This window comes from Lindgomyces ingoldianus (assembly GCF_010093535.1).
Source record: "Lindgomyces ingoldianus strain ATCC 200398 unplaced genomic scaffold BDR25scaffold_28, whole genome shotgun sequence".
In the NCBI taxonomy this organism is placed as follows: domain Eukaryota; kingdom Fungi; phylum Ascomycota; class Dothideomycetes; order Pleosporales; family Lindgomycetaceae; genus Lindgomyces; species Lindgomyces ingoldianus.
Window position 1 is genome coordinate 79,729 of NW_022985189.1, and position 24,020 is coordinate 103,748.

Sequence of the window (24,020 nt, forward strand, 5' to 3'; positions counted from 1 at the left end):
CTAGTAAAGTCTATTATCTAGTCTTTCTAATATTTTTTTATCTATAAGGCTGTATTTAGCAGTAGTTAATAGCTTTTATTATTATAGTAGTATTTTTATTCTCTCTCTTTTAGAAGTTTAGGCAATTTTAGCAGAAATGTCTTACTTTTTTATAGTTTAGGCAGGCCTTATCTTTTAGCTACTTCTATTACTTCTTAGTTAAAAGCAGCTTATTATGTCTAAAAGCTTAGCTTTTTTTAAAAGAGAGGCTTTATATATATTTTATGTAACTAAGGTCTATTAGTTTTTTATTATAATAAAAGGCTTTTTTTTCTTAGAAATAAACTTAGGTTTCTAAAGAACTTTTTTACACTATTTTTCTTTTTTATGTTTTCTATGCCTATTATTATAAAGTGTTGCTTTTATAATAAAAATTTTAAAAGTAGTTAGTTTTCTATTATATATAAATTTATTTTCTATTATATATTTTAAACTATTATAGAACATTTAGTAAAAAGCTTTCTAGTCTATCTATCTGCAGATAGCTAGCTGCTCTCTAAAACGTGCAGCGTAGTACTAGGCTATGCCTTTTTCTTGTTTTAGAGCGTTTAATTTATTAGCTGCAATTTTTTATTTATCTATAGTTCTATAGATAGCTGTTAGAGCTTCTTTAAAAGCTTTTATACTACTAAATATTTCTTTAGTCTTAGAGTTTAGTGTAAAGCTATTAGCTCTAAAGTCTATCTAATTATCTGCGTGTAGCTAGAACTAGATTGTAAAAGGTTCTTTTAAATGTAGTTCTATCTAGGATATTATTTCTGTATTAGTTTAAAATGCTTTTTTATTATATTGCATATAGAGGTAGCATTTAGTAAAAAAGAGGCAGAAGTCTTTAGGCAATTTTTTAAAAGGCTTTAAAAGAGCTAGTTATAAAGTTTTTTTTTAGCTATAATACTTGCTTTCTTAGTTAAGATATTTTTAGCAAAGCTTGCTCTGCTTATTATATTCAGGTTTGCAGAACGAAAAGTTGAGCAGAATCTCCTCTTTTAGACGCGCTAGTTAGTTAGAATTTCTTTAGATAAACCCTAGTAACGCTATTTCTCTGTCACTTTATGTATTTCTTACATTCTTTTTTAAAAAAAAATGTATACGTTATATAAGTGCACCTTTCTATTAATTTGCACGCAGTTTGCTCTAGCATGCGTTGTGTAAAACATGTTTAAATTATAGTTAGTTGCGTCTGTTCCACCTCTCTAGCCACATTGGTGTGTCGGGGATTAGCATCAGCCACATTAGTGTGTTAGGGATTGGCATCAGCTGCATTAGTGTGTTGGGGATTAGCATTAGCCGCATTAGTGTGTTAGGGATTAGCAGTTGCTTACACACCTAAGTTGCTTACTTTTGCTAAGACCACACTACAACAAACTTTATTATAGCCTATAACAACCTAGTCTAGCACTATAGAGTACAGTACAGCCTAGAATATTATTTAGATACTACTTCTACTTCTTGCTTACATGTTTGCGTGTTATGCCTAGTCTAATTGCGCTGTCTGCAGCGCCTTTAGGATTAGTTACCTACTTTAGCTTGCACCTGCTTCTTTGCCTTCTCTCTATTACTGCGCGCCTTAACCTCCTTTAGAGCTGTTAAGCGCAGGCCTTTCTAAATGTAGCTGCCTTATTAGCTGCTTAAAGCTTAGTAATTTTCTATTATGCTAACACTAGCTTATGCACAATTATTACTGCCCTTTTTAAGGCTTTTTTTTAAGAGGCATTACCCCCCTAGAACCCTCTCTATACGTAGAGCTACTTTCAACACAACTAATATCTACTAGAGATTGCTGCCTGCTACTGTAATCTACTGTAGTTTGCTGCAATTTGCTATAGTTTGCCGCAATTTGCTGTATTTTGCTATAATTTGCTATAGTTTAGTGCAATTTGCTATAGTTTAGTGCAATTTGCTATAGTTTACCGCAATTTGCTATAGTTTGCCGCAATTTGCTGTAGTTTGCTGCAATTTGCTGTAGTTTGCTACAATTTGCTGCAATTTAATTTATGCATTTCTTAACGCTGCTAGGTAATCTCTTACTAACAACTCTAGACATTAGCCTATTATATTTAAACAGCAGTTAAAGAAGCTAAACTAGCAGTTGTGTAAGTAAAACAGCTTGTTAAGGTATTACATGTACTAAATTAATCTTTGCGGCGATAGAGAGGCAGAGGCAGAGGCAGAGGCGGCGCTAGATCTCTCTAGGACTCTAAGAAATTCCTGTAGAGGCAACAAACTACACAAGCTGCAGCTCTACCACTAGGGCTTTAATGCTAAAACAATTAAATTAAAGATATTAGGCAGCAGTATTAGGCGGTGAAAGGAACAGGCGCAACGCTAGAGACTGTAAGGTGCAAAGAAGAGGAAGACTATTATAAGAGCAGAAACGCGTTAAGAGCTAGAGCTAGAACCTGTTCTTTTAATTACAGCTAATAATTAACTAATTTCTAAATAACTAATCTTAAATTTATATAAACTTTAAGTTTTTAACAAAGAAATTTTACTAACTTAATTAAAGCTAAGAATTTGCTAGCTATTATTTAAGTTTTTTTTTTTTAGCTATATTAGTGTGTTAGGGATTAGTATTAGTGTAAAGCTATGTAAGGCACTAGAGGCATGAGGAACTAGATTAAATGTATTGCTAGAGGAATCCTTTGTAGGAGTCTATATATATGCGAAATAAGTAGGTGAGTCTTAGCAACAGGCTATAGTAAGATGTATACAACTATAGTGCTAACGCATCTAACTATTGTGTGACAACACATCTAACTATTGTGTAATAATAGTGACAACGCATCTAAGTGTCACTACTGCAAACAATTAGCTACATTAGTGTGTTAGAGATTAGTATTAGCTACTCTTAGTTACAGGCTATAATTTGTTACATGCTATAGTTAAATGTTGTTGTTATGCGTCTATTACCTGTCTAATACTACTTTGCTAAGCATTATGCTGCAACTATTCTTTAACCTAAATAACCTACCTTAATGCGCTAACTATTGCTCTAAGCAAGCTTTGCTTTTATAGATTATTTATAAACTGTTGTAGTATTTTAGAGCTTAGCTAGCTTTACTTGTAACATGTGTATCTAGTTTGTAGAGCTTATAGCTATTTAAAAATTTAGAGGTGTAAGTTAGTTATTAAATTTAGCTATCTTTTAGTGTAAAAATTTTACTTTTTTATAAAAACTAACTAGTTTATTAATCTTATTACTAATTTACGAAAGTTTCTTAATATTATTCTAGATACTGTTAATCTGTTTTACTAGAACTTCTTTATTAGCTGTTAGAACTTCCTGTAATCTGTGACGGCGTGTACTGCGTCACATGCTCTGCGGCATTAGCTCCCTCGCTTGCGCAACGAGTCGCACGCTAGTGCTATAAGTAGCGTCTTAGCAGGGGGCGCACATGTATATTTAAACTCGCAGAGCAGCTCCTCTGCTTCTTAGTTTAATCTAGTTAAGTTACACCACCTCTTGCTTGTAGCTTAAGCATGCTACCTGTAACATTAGATTAAACTTCTTAGGTAACATAAAAGCTTAAGTATATATGCACGTGCACACGCCTAAGTTTTTTTTAACACACACACATGCTTATAATTCTAGGTTAATAAATGCTAATATACCCTGTTAAGTTAACAGTAGAGATAGTGCGCAACCTCTCTTCTAATCTTAGAGAGTAAGATTAGTTAGAGTACGCTTATACTCTTATTATGTACACATATATAGTTAGCTTTTTACTTTTTTTACTTTTTTTCTTCTTTATATAATAAACAACTTAATTTAATAGCTCTGTGCTAAAATTTAGGCACTACGCTCTAAGTTTTAGCAGGAGATCTAAAGCCTACGCGCTAAAAACTAGATGCTGCGCAGCACACTTAGTATTATTACCTCTTTGCTCTTATGTACAAAGCTAGTCCTCTTAACGCCTACTAGGTTTAATAGTAAGCTATATAGGTTTAAAACATAGCTGCCTACTATTAAGGCTAAGATTATAATTAACAGTGGCGTAATTAGAGATAGTACAGCCTAGTTCTACTTTGTATAGGACAACCTAGAGCTTACAGTGTAGGCTACTGTACTACTGCACTATTAGATGCTAAAGAATAAAGTTACTAGGACTATAAAATAATCCTGCAGTAACTATAATAGGTATACACTAATTCTAATAAGATCTGTAAGGCCTAGCATGTAACAGCACAGGCAAGACAATAGGTCTAAATGCGGTAGGAATCCACTTAGAGGCATATAGAAGTGCGTGTGGACTCTGAACCTGGGAATGCTATTAACACCTATAGGCCTTATACAAAAGGATATTAGAAAACTACTAAGCTAGCTACAGGGGCAAGGTGCGACTAAATACATGAAGGAATAGGGGTAACTGCAGGGGACAGGATTGAGTCATAGTCGGGGCTGATACAGGGACCCTTCGGATAGGTTTCCAAACGACCCGAGATGGAACGATTCGTAAGAATCGTTACATAGCAGGCTCTGCACAAGATACGCTAGAATAATAGTAAACCTCTGCTTACATACATTACTAGATTTAAGCAGATCTTATATAAAGCTAAAGAAAGGGATTAGCTAGCTGCTATTAAGATCTTAACGTTTTACTAAGGTCTTAATGCCTTAATTTAGCGTGTACTAGATAGCTAATTAACGCTGCTAGATAACTATCTAGCATTTCTGCAAGCTGCGCAGCGTTTAGCTACATAATTAAATGCATATTCGCATGCTCTGCATACCTAACCTAATAAAATAGACTTTAGTAGCATTAACGCTATTAGCATTAATACAATTAACGTTGCTGCAGCTACATCTAGTGCTAGCACTAGTGCTAGCACTAGGGCTGGGTTAGTCTCTCCTCCCTAGCGCGCACAATAGAGGAAGGCAGGGAGATGCATACAATGTAGTTCAGTAGCTCACTGGGTACAGGACTGCCTCTAGCTCCTGGCAGTTACTAGGCGTATTGCAACTGTACAGCTAGCAAAACAATTAGTAGTTTAATAACTAAAGCTAGCACTAGGCTACTATTAGCCTAACATAGAGGACAACAGCGGCTGCAACAGTGACAACAACCTTGTTAACTAAATTATGCTATAGGCAGGCTATAGAGTTTGTTCTCTTCTTTTTCTCTTCTTTAACTTAATTTTAAGCTCTCTTTTTGTACATAAAAATTAAGCTTTAGAGGGGGTAATGTAATAGCGTGTACTGCGTCACATGCTCTGCGGCATTAGCTCCCTTGCTTGCGCAACAAGTCGCACGCTAGTGCTACAAGTAGCGCCTTAGCAGGGGGCGCACATGTATATTTAAACTCGCAGAGCAGCTTCTCTGCTCCTTAGTTTAATCTAGTTAAGTTACACCACCTCTTGCTTGTAGCTTAAGCATGCCGACCGTGACATAATCTTAATAAGGCTACATAAGCTATATTAAAATTAAGGTTATATTAAGTAGTTATACTTTTTAAAGAGTGTAGTGTTTAATGTTATAATCCTTACTTTATAAAAGCACTTAGGTTGTTGTTGTTCCTAGTAAGGTAGAACAGAAGGTAGAGGCTAACAGCAGGGTGTACAGTTCTATGTAATAGCTATTAGGCTAATATAGTAAGGTAGGGTGACTAGATTGTAGTTTGTCCCTATAGCAGCAGTATAGTAGCTAGGTTAAACAGTCCTGTTAGATAAAATTAGAGGTATATATGTTGCAAGATATACAAATAGTATTACAGCTTTTTAGAAAGCTAGAATGCTACTTAGTCTATATAAAAAATAAACTAAATGTTAAACACACCTTTCTAAAAGTTATTTAAGGTTAGAACTATATACATGTGTAATAGTGCTAAGAATAAGTTAGATAAGTTTACTAAGTTTACAGCATAGTAAACTTGCTTAACTTGTTAAACCTATTTAACTTGCAGCCTATCTTCTTATTAGATAATGCATTCCTTTGTAATCTTAGGCAGCTGCGCTGCTTCTGCATCTTCTAATTAGTCTGTAAACAAGCTCTGCCCCAACCTAGCTAGATTGTAGAGCACTTCGAGTGGAGTTACGTTGGTCCAACTATAGACTGTAACAGTAATAATAAAAAGTAAGTAATTATTAAGCATATACTTAAGCTATATATATAAGAATTTCTCTTTTAGCTAGTAGCTATAGCTAATATAGCTAATTCTTTACACACTAAGTCTAATCTAGGCTATATTAGTATAAACTAGCCTAGTATATTCATAAAGTATTATTTAAAGCTTAAAGTAAAGTTTTAAGTATAAGTATAGTTAGTAAATATTTAGCTTATTATAAAGCCTATCTTATTAAAGTTATACATGTTATTATTTTAAATACTATAATTAGCTTTAATATTCTTTATAAGGCTAAACTAGCTTTAAATTACTTTAGAATTTTTATAAAAAGCTTTTTTATAGTTATAGTTATCCTTAAACTTTACTTTAAGCTTTAAATAACACTTTATAAATATACTAAGCTAGTTTATGCTAATATAGCTTAGATTATACTTAGCGTGTAAAAATATTAGATATATTAGCTATAGCTACTAGCTAAAAAGAAAATCTTACACATATAGCTTAAGTATATGCTTAATAATTACTTACTTTTTATTATTACTTAGCTTGTATAAGTTAGCTATAAAATTAGCTTATAAAAGTTATTTAATATATTAATTATTTTTTATTTTTTTTAAAAAACTTTATACATAGCTATAGTATATTACTTTAAGCATGTTACATCTTATTTAAAAGCCTAAAGTATAAGCTGTATCTAACGTTCTTTTAGCATGTCTAAGTAATGTTGCTAGGAATATATTAGTGTAGAAAAAGTAGTTTAGTAGAGTCTTAGTAAAAGTAAGTAACTTAGGTGTATAAGCAACTTGCCTATAGAGTACATTCTATTATAAAGGCTTTTTAGTGTTTATGTAATGCTAACACTATTTTTATAAAGCTATAAGGTTTGTCTACAACTTTATGCTAACAGTATATATTAAACTAATTCTAAAGAGCAGCTTAGTTTTAAAAACACTAAGTTCTTTACTATATATTACTACCTTAATAACTAGCTAGATTATATAACTACTGTAACGATTCTCGTTCCATCTCGGGTCGCCCGGAACCTATCCGAAGGGTCCCCGTATCGGCTCCGACCCTGGCTCGACCCTGACTCGGCCTGGCCCCGACTCTGCCCTGCCCCCTGCTGTTACCCCTATTTCCCCCATGTATTTAGTCGCACCTTGCCCTTGTAGCTAGCTTAGTAGTTTTCTAATATCCTTTTGTACAAGGCCTATAGATGTTAATAGCATTCCTAGGTTCTAAGTCCCCACACACTTCTATATGCCTCTAAGTAGATTCCTACTGCATTTAGACCTATTGTCTTGCCTGTGCTGTTATATTATATTAAAAAACTTACTTTTACTAGTAACAGCCTTATTATAATATTACACTAATTATTTATTTAACTATGTCTAAGCCTAAGATGCGTCTAATTTAGTTTAGGTTGTAATACTTACACACTGTTATATTAAACTATTTAGTTTATAGATGTCACGATTGTGCACGAGTAAGGTTATAGAGCTTCACAGAGGTCTAGTTTAATTACTATGTAAGGTATTATAGTAGGTACAAGACGTTGTGTAAGGAACAGGAAAGTTTAGAAAAAAAATTAGTAATTAAATACTTAGCTTAAAAGTCTAAGCGCTTTAAGTATAAATTAAGCCTATTCTAAGTTTAGTTAGTGTTAAAGCAGTTTATGCTTAAGTTTATATCTATGTTATATTATATTTATGTTAGACGTGCACTAATAATACTCTAGTATGTGTCTAATACAGTTATGTCTAGGATCTAGGGAGGATACTGTGACAGTACCCCCCTCTTATTAGAAAGGGAATCCTTTACATTAGTAGTTCTAGCATTAAGTTGTTTTTATTAAGGTACAGGTTTAGTTTAAATAGGTATTAAGCGTAAAATTAGGTTACTATAGAGTTCTTTTATAAGGCTTTTATAGGTTTCTATAACAGTTTATTATATCTAGTCTATTTTATAAAGTATTTATAGATATTTTTTTTTATTAAACTAAATTTATTTAACATCTTCTATAATATATTTTAGTTTATTGTTTATAATAATAAGTTTAGGTAGCAGGTTTAGCTGTCTAGGTAGATAGTTAGATTTAAAGGCTACTTAGCGCAGCAATAATACATAGAACACAGGGTGTATCTTTATGCTATTAGGTAGAATTAATTAGTAAGCATATAATAAGACTATATAAGCTACTATAAAGGGGCTAAAGTTTTTCTAATTAAGTTTTTTTAATTATTAGTTTATTTAAATATTTCTAGCGTCTAGCTAGACCTTCTTGCTAGCTGCATACGCAGGGGCAGAGGTTTAGAATTAGTTTATATACTCTTATTAAAAAGCTTAAGCCTATGTAAGCTTTTTATAAATATATTTAAATATATTTTAAATTTTATTAATAAGTCTATTTATATTTATTACTTATATAAATTAATAAGTTAGTTAGAGGGTATTTAAAAGTAGTTTAAATTTTATTTAAAAGTAGTATCTATAGTTTACTAAAAACAAAAATACTTATGTTAATTTAAATATTATATTATTAGCTTTAAACTATGCTATAGCTAACTATTTTACTTAGTTGTCTTACTAGTAGTTTATATACACTTATAAGACTTATTTTATTACAGTGTTTATATTCTTAGTCTAGCTATTAGTCTCTAGGTAAAAAGCTATAGATAGATAAAAAATAATTTAAAGCTATTTATAAAGTTTATTCTAAAAGGCTAAAATAAACTGTGTACCTCTGTCTAATATAATTATGTTAGGTAGGCTATAGTAAACTTATATGTATTAGTAGAATAACTAGGCTATATTAGAGGCAGTTATAAAGGAATATAGTATTAAGTGTTAATACTTAGTTAAGTAATTAACAACTACTATAATATTTATATACTCTTTAGATAAAGGTAGGTTTATAATAAAATTAATTAATATATCTTTTTAAGCTTATTTAAAAATTAAAAGTAGTTTAAGTAGGCTATTATACCTTTTTTAAGAGGCCTTTACTTTACAGCAAGTATAGCAACATAATACGTATTAGCGTATAGTATAGAACATGCAGGGCTAGTAGTACTCTCTCTGTAGTAGGTTAAGAGTCTTTTCTCTGCCTAGGTGTCTTTTAATAGGCAAGTTATGTATAATTTAGAGTAGTTTAATTCTTAGTTTATTAAAATTAAAAATTATAAGTTAGTTATAGTAATATAGCTTACTATTTTAGTTTTTATAGTTAGCTAGTGTTACTTTCTTTAACTAACTAGCGCTATTTTAAAGCAAGTCTAAAGTTTTTTAAATAAATTTATTATTTAAATACTTATTAGTAATAATTTAATTAATTATCTAATTTATTTTATTTAAGTTAAGGTCTAAAAATAGCTTAAGTTAAAGTAGAGTTTAGTATTAAGCCTTTTACACTTTTTTTTAAGTAGGGACATTTTAGAATTACTTTATAAAAGCATCTAGTTTCCCTTTATTTTAACTAAAATAATAAGTAATCTTAAAATTAAAATAAAATAAGTATTTAAACTAATAGGCTTATTAGTAGCTAAGTTATTTTATAGTTGCAAAGTACTATAAGTTCTTATAGTTAGATAAGACCTGTATTAGATGCGCTGCACCTTCTAGTTTAAGTTGCTATTATTTAAAGTAGCGTACTATAGCAAGCAATTTCTTATTATAGATCTTATAATTACCTTCTATAAAACTTATTCTTTTTAAGAAGTATGCAATAGGCCTAATAGTCCTATCTAGCTTAGTCTAGAAAAAAACTCCTGCTACTACATAGTCTAAGGCATTAGCTTCTATAAGTATTAGTAGTTTAAAGTTAAAGTAGTAAAGTATTAGAGCTTTAGTAAAAGCTTTTTTTAGCTAGTTAAAAAACTATTAGTAATTTAAGTTAAAGTTAAATTAAATCTTTTTCTTAGTAAGTGTAATTATAAGGCTTACTTACTATAAAAAGTTATTAATAAATTATTAGTAAAAGTTAGTAAATTTTATAAAAGCTTAAACATTTTTTATATTCTTTAGGTATTACTAATTTAGTATAGTCTAAACCTTAATAAGGTTTATTTAGATGCTATCTATAAAGATTATATATTCTAAATACATAACCTTTAATTAGTAGAACTTACATTTATTTATATTAAGTTGCAGACCTGCTTTTTCTATAGCTTTTAGCACTAGGCGTACATACTATTTATGCTCTAAAAGGCTATTACTATAGATTAGAATATTATTAATATACATAGTGCAGAACATGTCTAGGTAAAGTTAGAGTAAGTTGTTTACAAAATGTTAAAAAGTACTAAGCATGTTAGCTAAGCTAAAGAGCATTACTAAGTACTTAAATAGTCTATATTAAGTCTAAAACACTATTAGCTACTTATTACCTTTTACTATTCTTAGCTTATTAAAGGCAGTAATAATATCTAACTTTATAAAATACTTTACTTTACTTAGTTAGCTTAAAGTTTCTTATAAAAAAAGAATTAAGTATTAGTTTTTAATAGTAATAGCATTTAGTTTTTAGTAGTTGTAAGGCCGGATGTCCCAGAACGGGCCAGTATGGCCTCACCTGACCTGTTTGGAGGTCGTATGACCTGTGCTTCGTATATAAGCATGAATCCTGACAAGCGAAGCTTGGCAGCGATTCGTCTCTCTTACAATACACTCCTATCTTTCTCCGAAAGCTTGCTCTCAGTGCTATCCGTGCTACTTACCATCCCATCTTTACAGTAGTTAACATAAAATTAAAGCCTACCCCTAAGTTTTTTTATAAATAGTATAAGTAACACTACTAGTAAAAAGCTAGCTTAAATAAACTCTTTTTTAGGTTCTTATTAAAGTATTTTTAAAGCACTTTTAATTTATTTAGTAATATTTTATATAGTAGCCTATAACTAGGTTATTTACTAGGCTTAAAAGTTATCTAGTAATTATATAAATATTATATTAAAAGCTTATTAGACTTATCTTAAAAAAAGATATATAATAAGTTGTAGTAGTCTTAAAGAACTATTATCTTTAAGTTAGTATATTTTTAGAAAGCTAAAGCTTAGTCTATATTAGAAATTATAACTACATAGATTTTATAATCTAGTTATTAAGCTAGAGTTATAAATAAAGCAGGTTTTATATAGCAGATGTCTATCTGCTATTTAAGTTCTAGTTTATGTTTAAATTAAGTAAGTAAAGATTTTATAAAAGCTTTTTTTTTTTTAAGTTTAAGTAGTTATTAAATTATTTTATATAGCTTATTTTAGTAAAAGGCCTAGCTTATTAGCTTTACTTAAGTAGTTTTTTTCTAAGTTATTAAAAAGTAAGTCTAAAAACTTTCTATATTAAGTGCTACTTAAGTATTGTTTAGGTGTAAGCATAAGCATACATTTTAGTATTAGAAAAAGTTAAAGTTTAAAACTTACTCTTAGTAATTAAAGGTAACCTTATGCTAATATAGCTATAGTTATTCTAGAATTAGGTTATAATGTTTTATGTTTATTACATAAAGCTTAATCTACTTCTTATAGTGTTAGTAAGTAATTATAATAGTTATAGTATAAAAAATAAAACCTTTTTTAAGTTATTTTTTATTAAATTTAGTTAAGTAAATTATTTAAGTAAGTAGTATTAATTAAAGATTTAGTTTACACACTAGTTCTTTATTAATATAACCTATACTATTTACTTCTAAGTTAATAAGAGCTTATATTAAAGCTAATATAGTTTCTTATTATAAATATATAAAAATATTAACTTAGTACTTTAGTTATTAGTAGGGGACTTAGCCTATAAGTTAGTAAAGATCTAGTGTTAAATTAGTTCTAAAGAGCAACTTAGCCCTAAAACAAGCCTTTTTACAGGCTCCTACTACTATAGCTGCAGCTATGTTAAGAGTAGTAAGAAAAATTAAGGCTTAAATATAAGTTAAAGCCTTTATAAAAATAAGATTAAAATAGTAAAAATCTTTAATAAGTGCTAGCTACGCTACTTACATAGACTTAAAAAAAAAATAAAGCAGTTTTAGAAAATATAACTATACTTACTACACTTAAAGCATTAACTTTTTTTTTTATAATTTTTATGTTTTCTAGAACTAACTAAAGCATAATTTAAATTAATTTTTATTATATTAAAGTTCTTATTTATAACTGCGCTAGTTTAGAGGCGTATTAAGGCTTGTACAGGGAGGAACCTTATGTTATTATTATAGGTAGTAATTAAGTTTGCATACATATTAAGGTTATTTAAAAGGGGTTCTCCTACTATAGCACATTATAGTTTAGTTAAGAGGGAGTTATATAAGGCTATAATTAGACTTATTTTATTTAGGCCTATATTAGATGCAAGTTAGTAGAACTTAGTAAAGTGTAAAGTAAAGCTTTTTTTTATTTATTATAAAGTGTTTAGGTAACTTAGAGCTATTAACTTTTTATTTAAGTCTTTATAAATTACTTATAAAAACACTATAAATTAATCTAAGTTAATAATATCTTTATTTATTAGTAAGTTAATTAAGGCTGTTATATTATAGTTAAGTTAAAAGTAAGCATATAGTAACTAAAAGTGTTTAAAAAGAAATTAGTCTATGTTTTCTTTAAGTTTATATTAGAGCTTATGTAAAAAGAAAAGTAAGTTTTTCTATTTTTTATTAAACAGTAGAAGATTAGAGAGTTAGTTAGATTTTATTACTAAGTTAGAAAAGTTATAAGTTATAAGTAGTGTTAAGTAAAAAAAAGTTAAGCTATTTCTAAACTTCTAAGTAAGCTTTAAAGCTAGTAAGTTCTTAGTTCTTACTACTATAATAAAAGTTAAGGCAGAAATAAACTACTTAATAATATAAAGCTATTCTTTAAAGTTTTTTTAAAAAGCTTTAAAGCTTACAACACAGTAGCTTTTTTATAAAGTAAGTGCTTTTTAAAAAGCTTTTTAGCTTACTTTAATAGCTTAAAGTTATATAAGTACTAAGCTTATTAGATTAGATTTAGAGGCTATTTTTAGCTAAAGTTTTAACATAACATAATGTTATAATTATGCATAAGTAAGGTTATAAAGCTTTACAGAGGTCTAGTTTAATTACTATGTAAAGTATTATAGTAAGTATAAGACATTATATAAGGAATAAAAAAGTTTAGAAGAAAATTAGTAATTAAATACTTAGCTTAGAAGTCTAAGCGCTTTAAGTATAAATTAAGCCTATTCTAGGTTTAGTTAGTGTTAAGGCAGTTTATACTTAAGTTTATGTCTGTGTTGTGTTATGTTTATGTTAGACGTGCACTAATAATACTCTAGTACGCGTCTAATACAGTTATGTCTAGGATCCGGGGAGGATACTGTGACAATAGACTAGATTTTATTAACCTTTAGTTAACTAAAGCTTTTAGGTTTAAAACTTTTTATTTTATATAATTAAAATTACCTTTAGAAAAGTTATAAAAAGTGTGCTAAAGTAGAAACCTAGAGACTACTAATAACTTATTAGAATTAAAGGCAACTGCTAATGTCTAACTAACTACTCTTTAATTCTAGAATTAAAATACACTCTAGCTAAGGTAAGCTCTTTAAAGTTAATTAATAATCTATATTAATAGCTAAACCTGCTTTTATAGCACTTAAAGCTATACTTCTACCTAATTTAGAGTTAACCTCTAGCAGTATATTTATTAATAATTAGATTACTTAATTATAAGCATAGCTTAAGCAGCTAATTTAGCTAAAAACTACTAGTTACCTTTTACTAACTACTAAATTACTTTTAATAACACTCTATACTACTTTTACTACTTTAAGTGTAAGAGACTTTTTAGGCACTTTCTAGACCTAGCAAATCTACTTTACTAAACGCACGCCTAAGATTAAGATTTTTATAAATAGTAAAAAACTTACATTTAAATAATAGTAAGCTTTTATTATAGATAAACTTAATATTAATTTAGATTACTATTAAAGCAAGTGTGCATACATAGCATTAATATAAAGACACACAGCTAGTATCGCAAAGGATTATCTAGAGCTAGGATACCTAACTAAATTAGACTAGTTTTAGTTTAAAAGTGTAAAGGATATAATAAAGCTCTTATAAGCTTATTTTATTACTAGTTAAAAAAAGACTAAGGCATAGCAAGTGTTCTAGACTCTTAAGATAAATAAAGAAAAAGTGTTTTTTACATTTAAAGCGCGCTTTATTAATGCAGCTATTTAAAAAAAAAGTATCTTAGTTAGATTAGTCTTTCTACTTATAAAAAAAGCTTTCTTCTAGCCTATAAGTACTAAATTATAGTTTTAAATATACCTAGGTAAACTTCTTTAAAGCTATAGTAGCCTACCTTATAGCGTATGCTAAAAAAAAAGAACTTATAAAAAAGACTTTATTATCTTATCTAAATTATCTTTAATTAATAAACTACACTTGCTACTCTAATAATTAATAACTACATGCGTAGTGTTTAGGCTTAGAGGATACTGCTAGCAGTGCATAGAAATACTTAGAGTAAGGACACCTAGCTAAATTAGACTAGTTTTAGTTTAAGAATGTAAAGAACATAACAGTAAAACTTTATACTATAATTACTACTAATAGGGACTATTAGTCTATAGAGGGGGGGGTAGTGTAACAATTCTTGTTCTATCTTAGGTTGCCTAGAACCTATCTAAAGGGTCCCTGTATTAGCTCTAACCCTAGCTTAACCCTAACTTAACCTAGCCCTAACTCTGCTCTACCCCCTGCTGTTACCTCTATTTCCCCTATGTATTTAGTTGCACCTTGCCCCTGTAGCTAGCTTAGTAGTTTTCTAATATCCTTTTATACAAGGCCTATAGGTGTTAATGGCATTCCTAGGTTCTAAGTCCCCACGCACTCCTATATGCCTCTAAGTGGATTCCCACCGCATTTGAACCTATTGTCTTGCCTGTGCTGTTACAACTACTATAGTGTATATAGTGCTTAAAGGTAAGTAGTATGTTAATATACTTAGTAAAGTTAGTAATAGGTTTTTTTAATATATTATTAGTAATAATATAACATAATTTTAACATAATTTTAAAGGTCTAAATAATAGTAGTAATCTGTTATAACATACTTCATAGGCGAGTTGCTTACACACCCGAGTCGCTTACTTTTGCTAAGACCCCACCATAACAAACTCTATTATAGCCTATAACAACCCGCTCTAGCACTATATAGTACAGTACAGCCTAGAATATTATTTAGATACTACTTTTACTTCTTACTTACATGTTTACGTGTTATGCCTAGTCTAATTGCACTATCTACAGCGCCTTTAGAATAGCTTACCTACTTTAGCTTATACCTACTTTTTTATCTTTTTTTTATTACTGCGCACTTTAAACTTTTTTAAAGCTATTAAGTGTAAGCTTTTTTAAATTATTAAAGTCTTTTTTACCTTAATTTACTTTTTTTTATATAATTTATGTTACATAGCAGCCTTATTAGCTGCTTAAAGCTTAGTAATTTTTTATTATGCTAATACTAGCTTATGTGTAATTATTACTACCTTTTTTAAAACTTTTTTAAATGCTTTAACTATAAAAGTTAGTAAACTATTTATATACTTTTAAATTTTTATTTTTATAAGCATTAATTATAACCTAAGTTTTAAAGTATTACTTAGGGTTTATAACTGCTAGAGCTTATTATATATAAGTAGTAGTAGTAATAAAGTGTGTAACTTTATATTAAGGCCTATTATAACTTATTATAAGTTAAAAGAAACTAATCTAGCGCCTTAGAACTCTTCTTAGATATTACTAAAAGTAATTATAGTATTATAAGCTACTTTAAAGCATAGTAGAAACTTTATTTTTATAATATAAGTAATTTAGTTACATATAAGGTTTTTAGCTTAGCACTTATATGCCTTTTTAAAAAAAGTAAAACAACCTATATTAAGTAGCTATAAAAGGTATAATAAGTAAAAAAGCATATAAATAGTAATAATCTTATTATTTTTATAGTATTACTAAAAATAAAGTAAGTTATAGCTTTTATAGCTGTTAATAACTAGTAGATAGTAGCTGCTAACAGTACACTTCTTTATATGCACGTTAAAGTGCTTTAACTAGTCTAAACTAAGCTAATTAGTAGTCTAGCTACGCTTAGAGATTATAATAACCTAATTTTAAAGTAAATTTTCTTTTTTATACTAGTTTAAAAAGTAGTTACTACTTTAAAAAATAATAAAAAGTAAAATAGCCTACCTTTTAGCATTAATGCCCTAGATAGCTGTTGTCTACTTCTAGTTACTTAGCTAGACTACTTTTAGCTGTCCTTATCTCTCTAAACCTATAACAACTGCTTTAGTAGATATTTAGCCTATTATAAACTCTGTCTTATTAAAGTTGTACAGTCGCCTACTAAAAGTGATTAGCCACTTTAGCAAGAGGCCTAGGCTACTCTATAATGCTTTAATTTTAATTAATTGTAACTTAATTAAATTACTACCTTTTTTAATAGTTATAAAAGCAAATAAAACCTTGCGCAAAGAGCTATCTAAGTCTACTATTAATATAATATAGTAATTCCACCTTTACAGCGTAAGCGCTAGCAAAATTTTAAGTTATTTTAGCATTCTTAAGTTAACAGTTACATATAACATCTGCTGGCTGCGCAAGCAGCCCTAGCCTATCTATACAAAAGCCCTGCGTATAGGCTAGCCTCTAAAGCTTAATAAACACGCTAAAAGGCATTTAATTTACTAAGCAGTAAATAATTCCTTTGCTACACTTTAGACTATTGCAACACTGTTTAAGACTTACTGCTACATTTATACTAGTACTGTAAAAAGATACCTTGCAAAACATAAGTACTACGCCTTTTATCTATGTTATAAGCCTTAGCTTTTAGCTGTACACAAAAAAAAACAACTTTACTTTACTTAAATTTATTAATATAACAAGAGCAGTAACATAGCTTGTGTAGCCTATTATAATAAAGCAACATTTAAAGTTAGCTTAGACACTAGACCTTTATATGTACGTTAGCAGCATAGAAAAGCGTACAAGAGTTAGTACCTAAAGCCTACATTTAAGTCTAGAAGGACTATAGTCTTTATATTTAGTGTAATCTCTTTTAATTTTAAATTAGAGCTGTTTATTAACTAGAAAGGTAAGCAGAATAATGCTAGTAAATACTGCTAGATTCTGCATAATGTTAGCATCCTATTCTATAAGCAGCTTACAGAGAAACGCGGTATTAGCATATAGATGCAGGATAGAGCCCCTATTTATACTATAAAGGCTACTTAAAAGTATATAGACAACTATAGTATAATATAGATAAATTAGCTTCTATAAAGTCTTAATTTAAACCTAATTAAGAACCTCTAGTAGATTATAAAGCTCTGCATTTTAAAGTAACAAAAATATATTACTACTTATAAGCAGATAGTAGATATTCTTAAAAAGGAATAGGCAAAGATTACACTAGCTAATTATAGGAAGAGTATCCTAAGCTAGTTAAAGCGCATAAAGGAAGTTATCTAAAACAAATGCAGGTTAACTTACTATTAATTAACTATAACGCTAGAAGATAGGCCTTAACATAGGCTTCTTATAGAACTAAAAATCTTTTAATTTAGGTAGCAATTAGTCAAGTAACCTCTTTCCTAAATAGGCTAACTATACCCCTGCAGAGCTTAGATTGTTGAGTGGCTAATGACTTTTAGTAGGCAACTGTACATGTTATTATTCTAAATACTATACTTAGCTTTAATATTTTTTATAAAGTTAAACTAGCTTTAAATTACTATAGAATTTTTATAAAAAGCTTTTTTATAGTTATACTTATACTTAAACTTTACTTTAAGCTTTAAGTAACACTTAATAAATGTATTAAGCTAGTTTATGCTAATATAGCCTATATTATGCTTAGCGCGTAAAGAATTAGCTATATTAGCTATAGCTGCTAGCTAGAAGAGAAATCCTTGCGCATCTAGCTTAAGTATGTGCTAAATAATTACCTGCTTCTTATTATTATCTAGCTTTTATAAGTTAGCTATATAATTAGCTTAGAAAGGTTATCTAGCGCGTTAGTTACTTATTATCTTTTAAAAGACCTTATAGATAGCTGCAGTGTGTTACTTAAAAAGTGTTATATTTTATTTAAAAGCCTAAAGTGTAAGCTGCATCTAATGTTTTTTTAACATATTTAAGTAGTGTTATTAAGAATGCATTAGTGTAGAAAGAGTAGTGTAGTAGGGTCTTAGCAAAAGTAAGCAACTTAGGTGTGTAAGTAACTCGCCTATAAAGTACGTTACTAGTATACTTATTTTTATTTTTTAATTAAATTATATAAAATATAGTTACTATATTATTTTTTAAGTGTCTTAAAAAACTAGTAAAGGCAGCTAATAGTAGTGTAAGTAAAGATTTTAACATAAATCTATATAATATATTATAAGTACGTGTTAATACATGCATAGATCTTTACACTATATAGTTTTAGCTTACTATAGCTATTAATAGACTAGATAAAGTTTAGGCTAGAAATAATATATTCTTTATAGTGTTACTATAGGTTGCGCTTATAGCGCTTTACTATCTTATAGTTTATTATATAATAGATGTAAAATAACTAGTCTTATGTAATAATATAGCTATATTAATAAAAGTGTGTATAAAGATACTTTTACTTATACTTATTAATAACACTTTTCTTTTTGCTTTTAATTAATAAGTTATTATATAAGCTTATTTACTTACTAGCTTTATTTAATACTTTATACTTTTTTATATAATTTAAGCTTAAATTAAAGTTATATAAGTGTATATTTTTTAATTTAAAAGCTTTTATTATATATTATATAAAGTATATCTAAATTTTTAAGCCTAACTTTAAAAAATAGTACTTAAATTTAATTCTTAACTTTATTTTTAATTTTAGTAAAAAAGTGTTACTTTATATTTTATATTTAAAACTACTACTTAATTATATAAAAAGTAATATAAACTTAAAACTTTTTAAAAAGATAAGTAGCTATTTATGTATATATAACACCTTTATAAAAAAACCTAAGTAGATAAAGTTAGTATAGTTTAAAGTTAATCTTAGAATGTCTTTCTATATTGCTACTGTCGCATACAGCTATCCGTCTATATATATCCTTCTACTGTGCTAGCTAGAAGGTTAATCTTTTAGTAAACGCAACAGTTATAAGCCTAGTTTACAGCATAGTGTAGATAGTTAGCGCTTAAAAATTTACGCACTTCTACTCTACTAATAGGATTGCATTATCTCTAAGCACTGTGTGTTTAATTCCTATGCTTAGTAAAATGCATTTAGGCAGTGCACCTATTATAGAGGCTACCTTGTATTTAGATCTGTCTCTAAGTTCTGTTGCTTAGGCTAGGGAGGGTGTGTTAAGGTTGTTTTACTATGTTTCACCTCTCTTGTTCCACAGTTTAAGCTAGGGGGTGTGTCGCGTACAGCTATCCGTCTATATATATCCTTCTGCTGTGCTAGCTGGAAGGTTAACCTTTTGGCAAACGCAACAGCTACTATACTAGTAAGCACTTGTATAATGTAACTATTTAAAAGACGCTTACTAGGCATTATAAAATTAACATGTATAAATATGTATAAAATAATTATAAAGTTATAAGTAGCTAAAAGTTATAATTAAGTGTAGGGTAAAGAATTTTTAAATTAGCAATTAGTTTTTTTCCCTTTACTAGCTAACAGTCCGCTGTACTAGTGATTGCTCTTCAGGCCTCGGTTGCCTGTCTTCACACCCCATGGCCCCGTCGTCGGTCCAGGCAAATACGCCATGCAACCAACCTCATTACGCTTATTCTCGTCTCCGACGCGTTTCCGAATATGTACAACGTCTTCGACACCTTTTTTACGGACACTCAAAAATTCGAAACCCCCAATCGTGGAAAGGCGGTCTGGCAGCGGTTCGGTATTGGGTACAATTTAGGTGGAGATGGCCTCATGGTAGGTTCAGGACACTTTGCAGATATAGATTGAAAAGAGAAGGTAGATTGCACGCATCGTGACGACAAAGCAATGATAAAAAGGATTGATTCCTCTTCTACAATAGTTACCACTGCTCTCTTTATATGCTAAAGTCGTGTCGAGACGTACGCAATGGTCTTTGGAACCGGGCAGCAATTCAATACTCAACTCCATCGGCATCGTTTGTGGAACCGTGCCGTGGAATACTATACGTTACATACTCGCATTCCGCTTAAATAGGGACTGACTTCACTCATTTCCTAAATGTTGATCCTCACTGTCGTCCATTGAGTGGTCGTGAACGTAACAGGTGTGTATGACCAGAGTGATAATCGTACAAGAAATTTTAATTTTCGCCATAGTAGGCTTTTTGCACCCATTTTTATAGTGTGTACCTAATAGCCCACCATTCATCTTAGACATTGAACTCCCAATTCTTAGGTCTGTGGAAGTCAGGAAGGCGTCGTAAGGTTCCTGTATATGTCAATATCGTCATGTTAAAGTCACATCAACTCAACTCTAGGTCCCTTCTATTCAAGCGAATACCTCACTTTTCCTTGGCACATGTCCAGCCTGCCCAACTTTTATGGTCCTCCACCTCGTCACCGAGCGTTGAAGAATATCCACCATCCAACCAGGCATCCTCGATAACAATAGCCGGGCTCCAATCCTTGCTGGTGTAGAAAGGAGATTATTTCGGACTCGCTAGCCAGATCAGAAACAACTACTCTAATGGCCTTCCCTTTCTAACCCCCTTAGTTGTCCAACTCGAGTATAACCTCGTATCCGTCGCCTGGGGTGACATAAAACTTGCGCAGATCGCTGTTGTCGTGATATTGCGGGTTGTCCCAGATAGAGATGTTTAAGGGTAATGCTCCAGTAAGTAAAGGAGAGATGGAATTAGGTGCATTGCCAGTGCAGTGACCTTTGGGTTCTTCATTACCCCTCAACAGGAGAGAGTTGTGTGGGCTTTAGGACATGCAGTTAGTGAGAGACGAAGTCATTGTGGTCCGGAAATTCTGCAACCTCGTTTTGTTGAACTTGTAAGATGGTAAAAAACAGACACGATTTTACGGACAGTAATGCCTATTCAAGCACCTTCCCGGAAGGTATTGTGTACTGGCTTATGCCCTAATCATTACCGTAAAATGAAAGCGCTCCATCCTTCACATCAGTTCTCGAAACTCGGAAGCTTGCGATATAGGTACATAATCCCAACAGCTCAACTCCTATGGTGTTGTTGAGAACGAGGATTTGAAATTCTTCAAACCTCCGTATGGAGTCTGCTGTGCTACAGGGAAGATATACTTATTCTCTCAATCTTCCGATCAAATCATCACCGCCTCGCAAAAGTAGCACAGGTGAGCAATCAAGTCCAAAACTCTACCTACTACAAAGCTGTTTCTCCACTGCGCATCCGAAGTCTACTTGGATAATGAAATACCTTCTCATTACTAGGTCTCTTAAGTCACTGCCGCATTCATGACCTCGGACGCTCTAGCTGCATAATTCGCCTAGCAAGCGGCAGGTGTTATCAAACTTACCCAAAGCTCGCCAACCTATGAGAACAATTTCTTGCTCTCGTCTCGTAATCCCACAGAAGATTCATTTACGGCGAGAGAACCAATACCTTTCAATTATGCCTCTTTTTCAATTCGCGCAGCCTTTCCGGTTCCCTGGAATCGCTTCGTTGCTCTGCCCACCTGCTAAGAATTGTCGTTCCATTTCCTGGTGATAAAATGTGACGTCGAAATCCCTGGTATGGTAGAGTATTAAGGTGTAGAGGCAGTTTAGACACGTAGACTCCAAGTGATGGACAAAGCACAATGCCACAAGTCTATCCTTTGCTCATGGTAATCAGACGGGAAAAGATATATGGCTCGAATCGCTCAATGAGATGAAAGTGACTCCTTTCTCATGCACACCCAATCGGTGTGCCCTTCGATCAACCTTTCTTGTCACATTTCGTCCTAAGTTTAGTCGGATATATGGCTTTGTGGTTCCCAGCATGGCTACCGACAAGATTTTGAAAACTCTAATTTATTTCCCCTTATTTGGCGGGCCTAAATTCGTTATCCCATCCCTCGGCCAGGGCGGATTTGAAGGCGGCGCTCTGTTGCCACTCAGTAGTGTGCTGGATCCAAGGACGGAAAACTTAGAGATCCGAAGAGCCCGTGGTGGTTGAGATAAGCGTTGGTGAGCCGGTAGAAAATCGTGAATAGTGTATAGACAAGATATACTTCAGAGTGGTAGGAGAGATCTCGGACAGAAACTGCAAATTCATGGAATGCCAAACTGGTGTCCCTGCTCTTGACTGAAGCTTGTGCCAGGCGAGATGCTCAGGGGTGAGAAAATATTCCTAGATTTGAATGAAGTCTACTAGTATCTCATGTTAGGTTAAAAGATTGTACAGAATCAGACTTTTAGGCAATGTCTTAAGGGGATAGTCCATAAGCGACTCCCTTGTCTACTTTTGAATCGGTTCATAGGTCCACAGGCAGCAAATGGAAAAGTAATAAGATAATACAGACCCGACCTCGGAATTTTTAAGGACAAATCCAGATTGCCCGGTCTATTTTCGCATATCCTCTTTCTCTCATCGAGAAACTTGATCTTCGCATTAGGGCCTAGAATCCCACACCACGCTGCTTGGGCTCCTTCCCAAGGTCTCCAACTGTCTCCGTGCTAAAAGATCCTAATCTAACGTAAATATGCTGCATCCAATGGAAACTTTGGATTAGAAGATATTAGTGATCTAGGCGTGCCACTAGGAGACACCAAAGTTCAAAAACACAACCGATAAAAGGGTAATAAATCTCTCAATCCCGCTACAGGACCCTCTATTATTATTGAATAGGTTCAAGATACACCTTCGTAGTTAATGGAGGCGCTTGAAATCTTCCACGGCACCCATTAGGGGTGATAAAAAAGTGATGATGTCGGGGCAGTGATTGAAACTGGTTATGAATGACAACATTAGTATTGAGAGGGTAATCTTCAGAGGCTTAGGCACCGCCGACGGAATGTGTTATCTCTTCTTCTCGTACTTTAGGTTACCTTTGGCCTCTAGAAGGCCACACCATCGTGTTGATAGAACCATCTACCATCAGGTTTTTCTGAAGCGGTTTCGAAGACCAGCTCTTGGAGTGAGGGGAATGGTGCGACGGGATGGTCGGCAATGCCTCAGACAATCTCAGGGTAAATTACTAACTACTAAAGAGGCGTAAGACGGCTAGGGACGGAGAGTTGGCAAGGTGCTTAAGGATGGAGAACTACGACTCTTTGTCCCACTGGGCATGGCCCACGAATTTATGGGCCGACACTCCTTCGTTTTCCATTATTCTATGGAGGATATCTAATTGCATATCTCGCAGACAATCTCTATGGAGACTGCGTATAACCGCTACGAAGCCCAGAATTGCTAGAACATTAATTTGAGATAGCAGAGGCCTCGCAAACACTACATTTGGGCATAGGCTAAGCTCATACTAGTCATTCGCCTCAATGGCCAAATTCTCTAGACTCGTGAATCGCTCAACATTTTCCGAAATCCAAGTGTAGTTTAGATGGTGCAAGCAGTAGCTTACGCTGAAACAAGGATCGTCATATCATTCAGCTTTGGAATTGGATCCCGACTGACGAGTTCAAACTGTCAAACTTCGCCCTCGCTTTTACTACTATCTTTTCCTAGTGCTGACTACGTTTACTCTCATATGGAACCCGCTTAGTGGCTCACACAGTTGGGAGCTTCAGGCCCCATATGCATCGTAAAATATCAGGGACATGGACAGCGTTCCTGCCATTCGAGAAGCCAGATCCGAAAGAATGGAAAACGCGTTAGCTACCGAGGCGGAGAATGATGGGTAGAATGATGCGTTAACTTCACGATCGGGGATCCTTAGTATATTGCAGCACTCACCCCCAATGGGCATGGGGGAGGTTAAGATGAATAA

General features: G+C 31.7%; 1 protein-coding gene across 1 annotated transcript; it reads right to left on the bottom strand.

Annotated features, from left to right (window-relative positions):
- Positions 1–22,502: 22,502 nt before the first annotated feature.
- BDR25DRAFT_358294 (uncharacterized protein) lies at positions 22,503–23,999 on the bottom strand (the record flags this gene model as incomplete). Its single annotated transcript, XM_033695925.1, has 12 exons — positions 22,503–22,534; positions 22,599–22,741; positions 22,836–22,885; positions 22,938–23,071; positions 23,148–23,249; positions 23,308–23,324; positions 23,359–23,488; positions 23,557–23,584; positions 23,663–23,716; positions 23,766–23,814; positions 23,851–23,947; positions 23,987–23,999. 12 exons carry the CDS (start codon positions 23,997–23,999, stop codon positions 22,503–22,505), a joined length of 849 nt encoding a protein of 282 aa, XP_033544440.1.
- Positions 24,000–24,020: the final 21 nt, after the last annotated feature.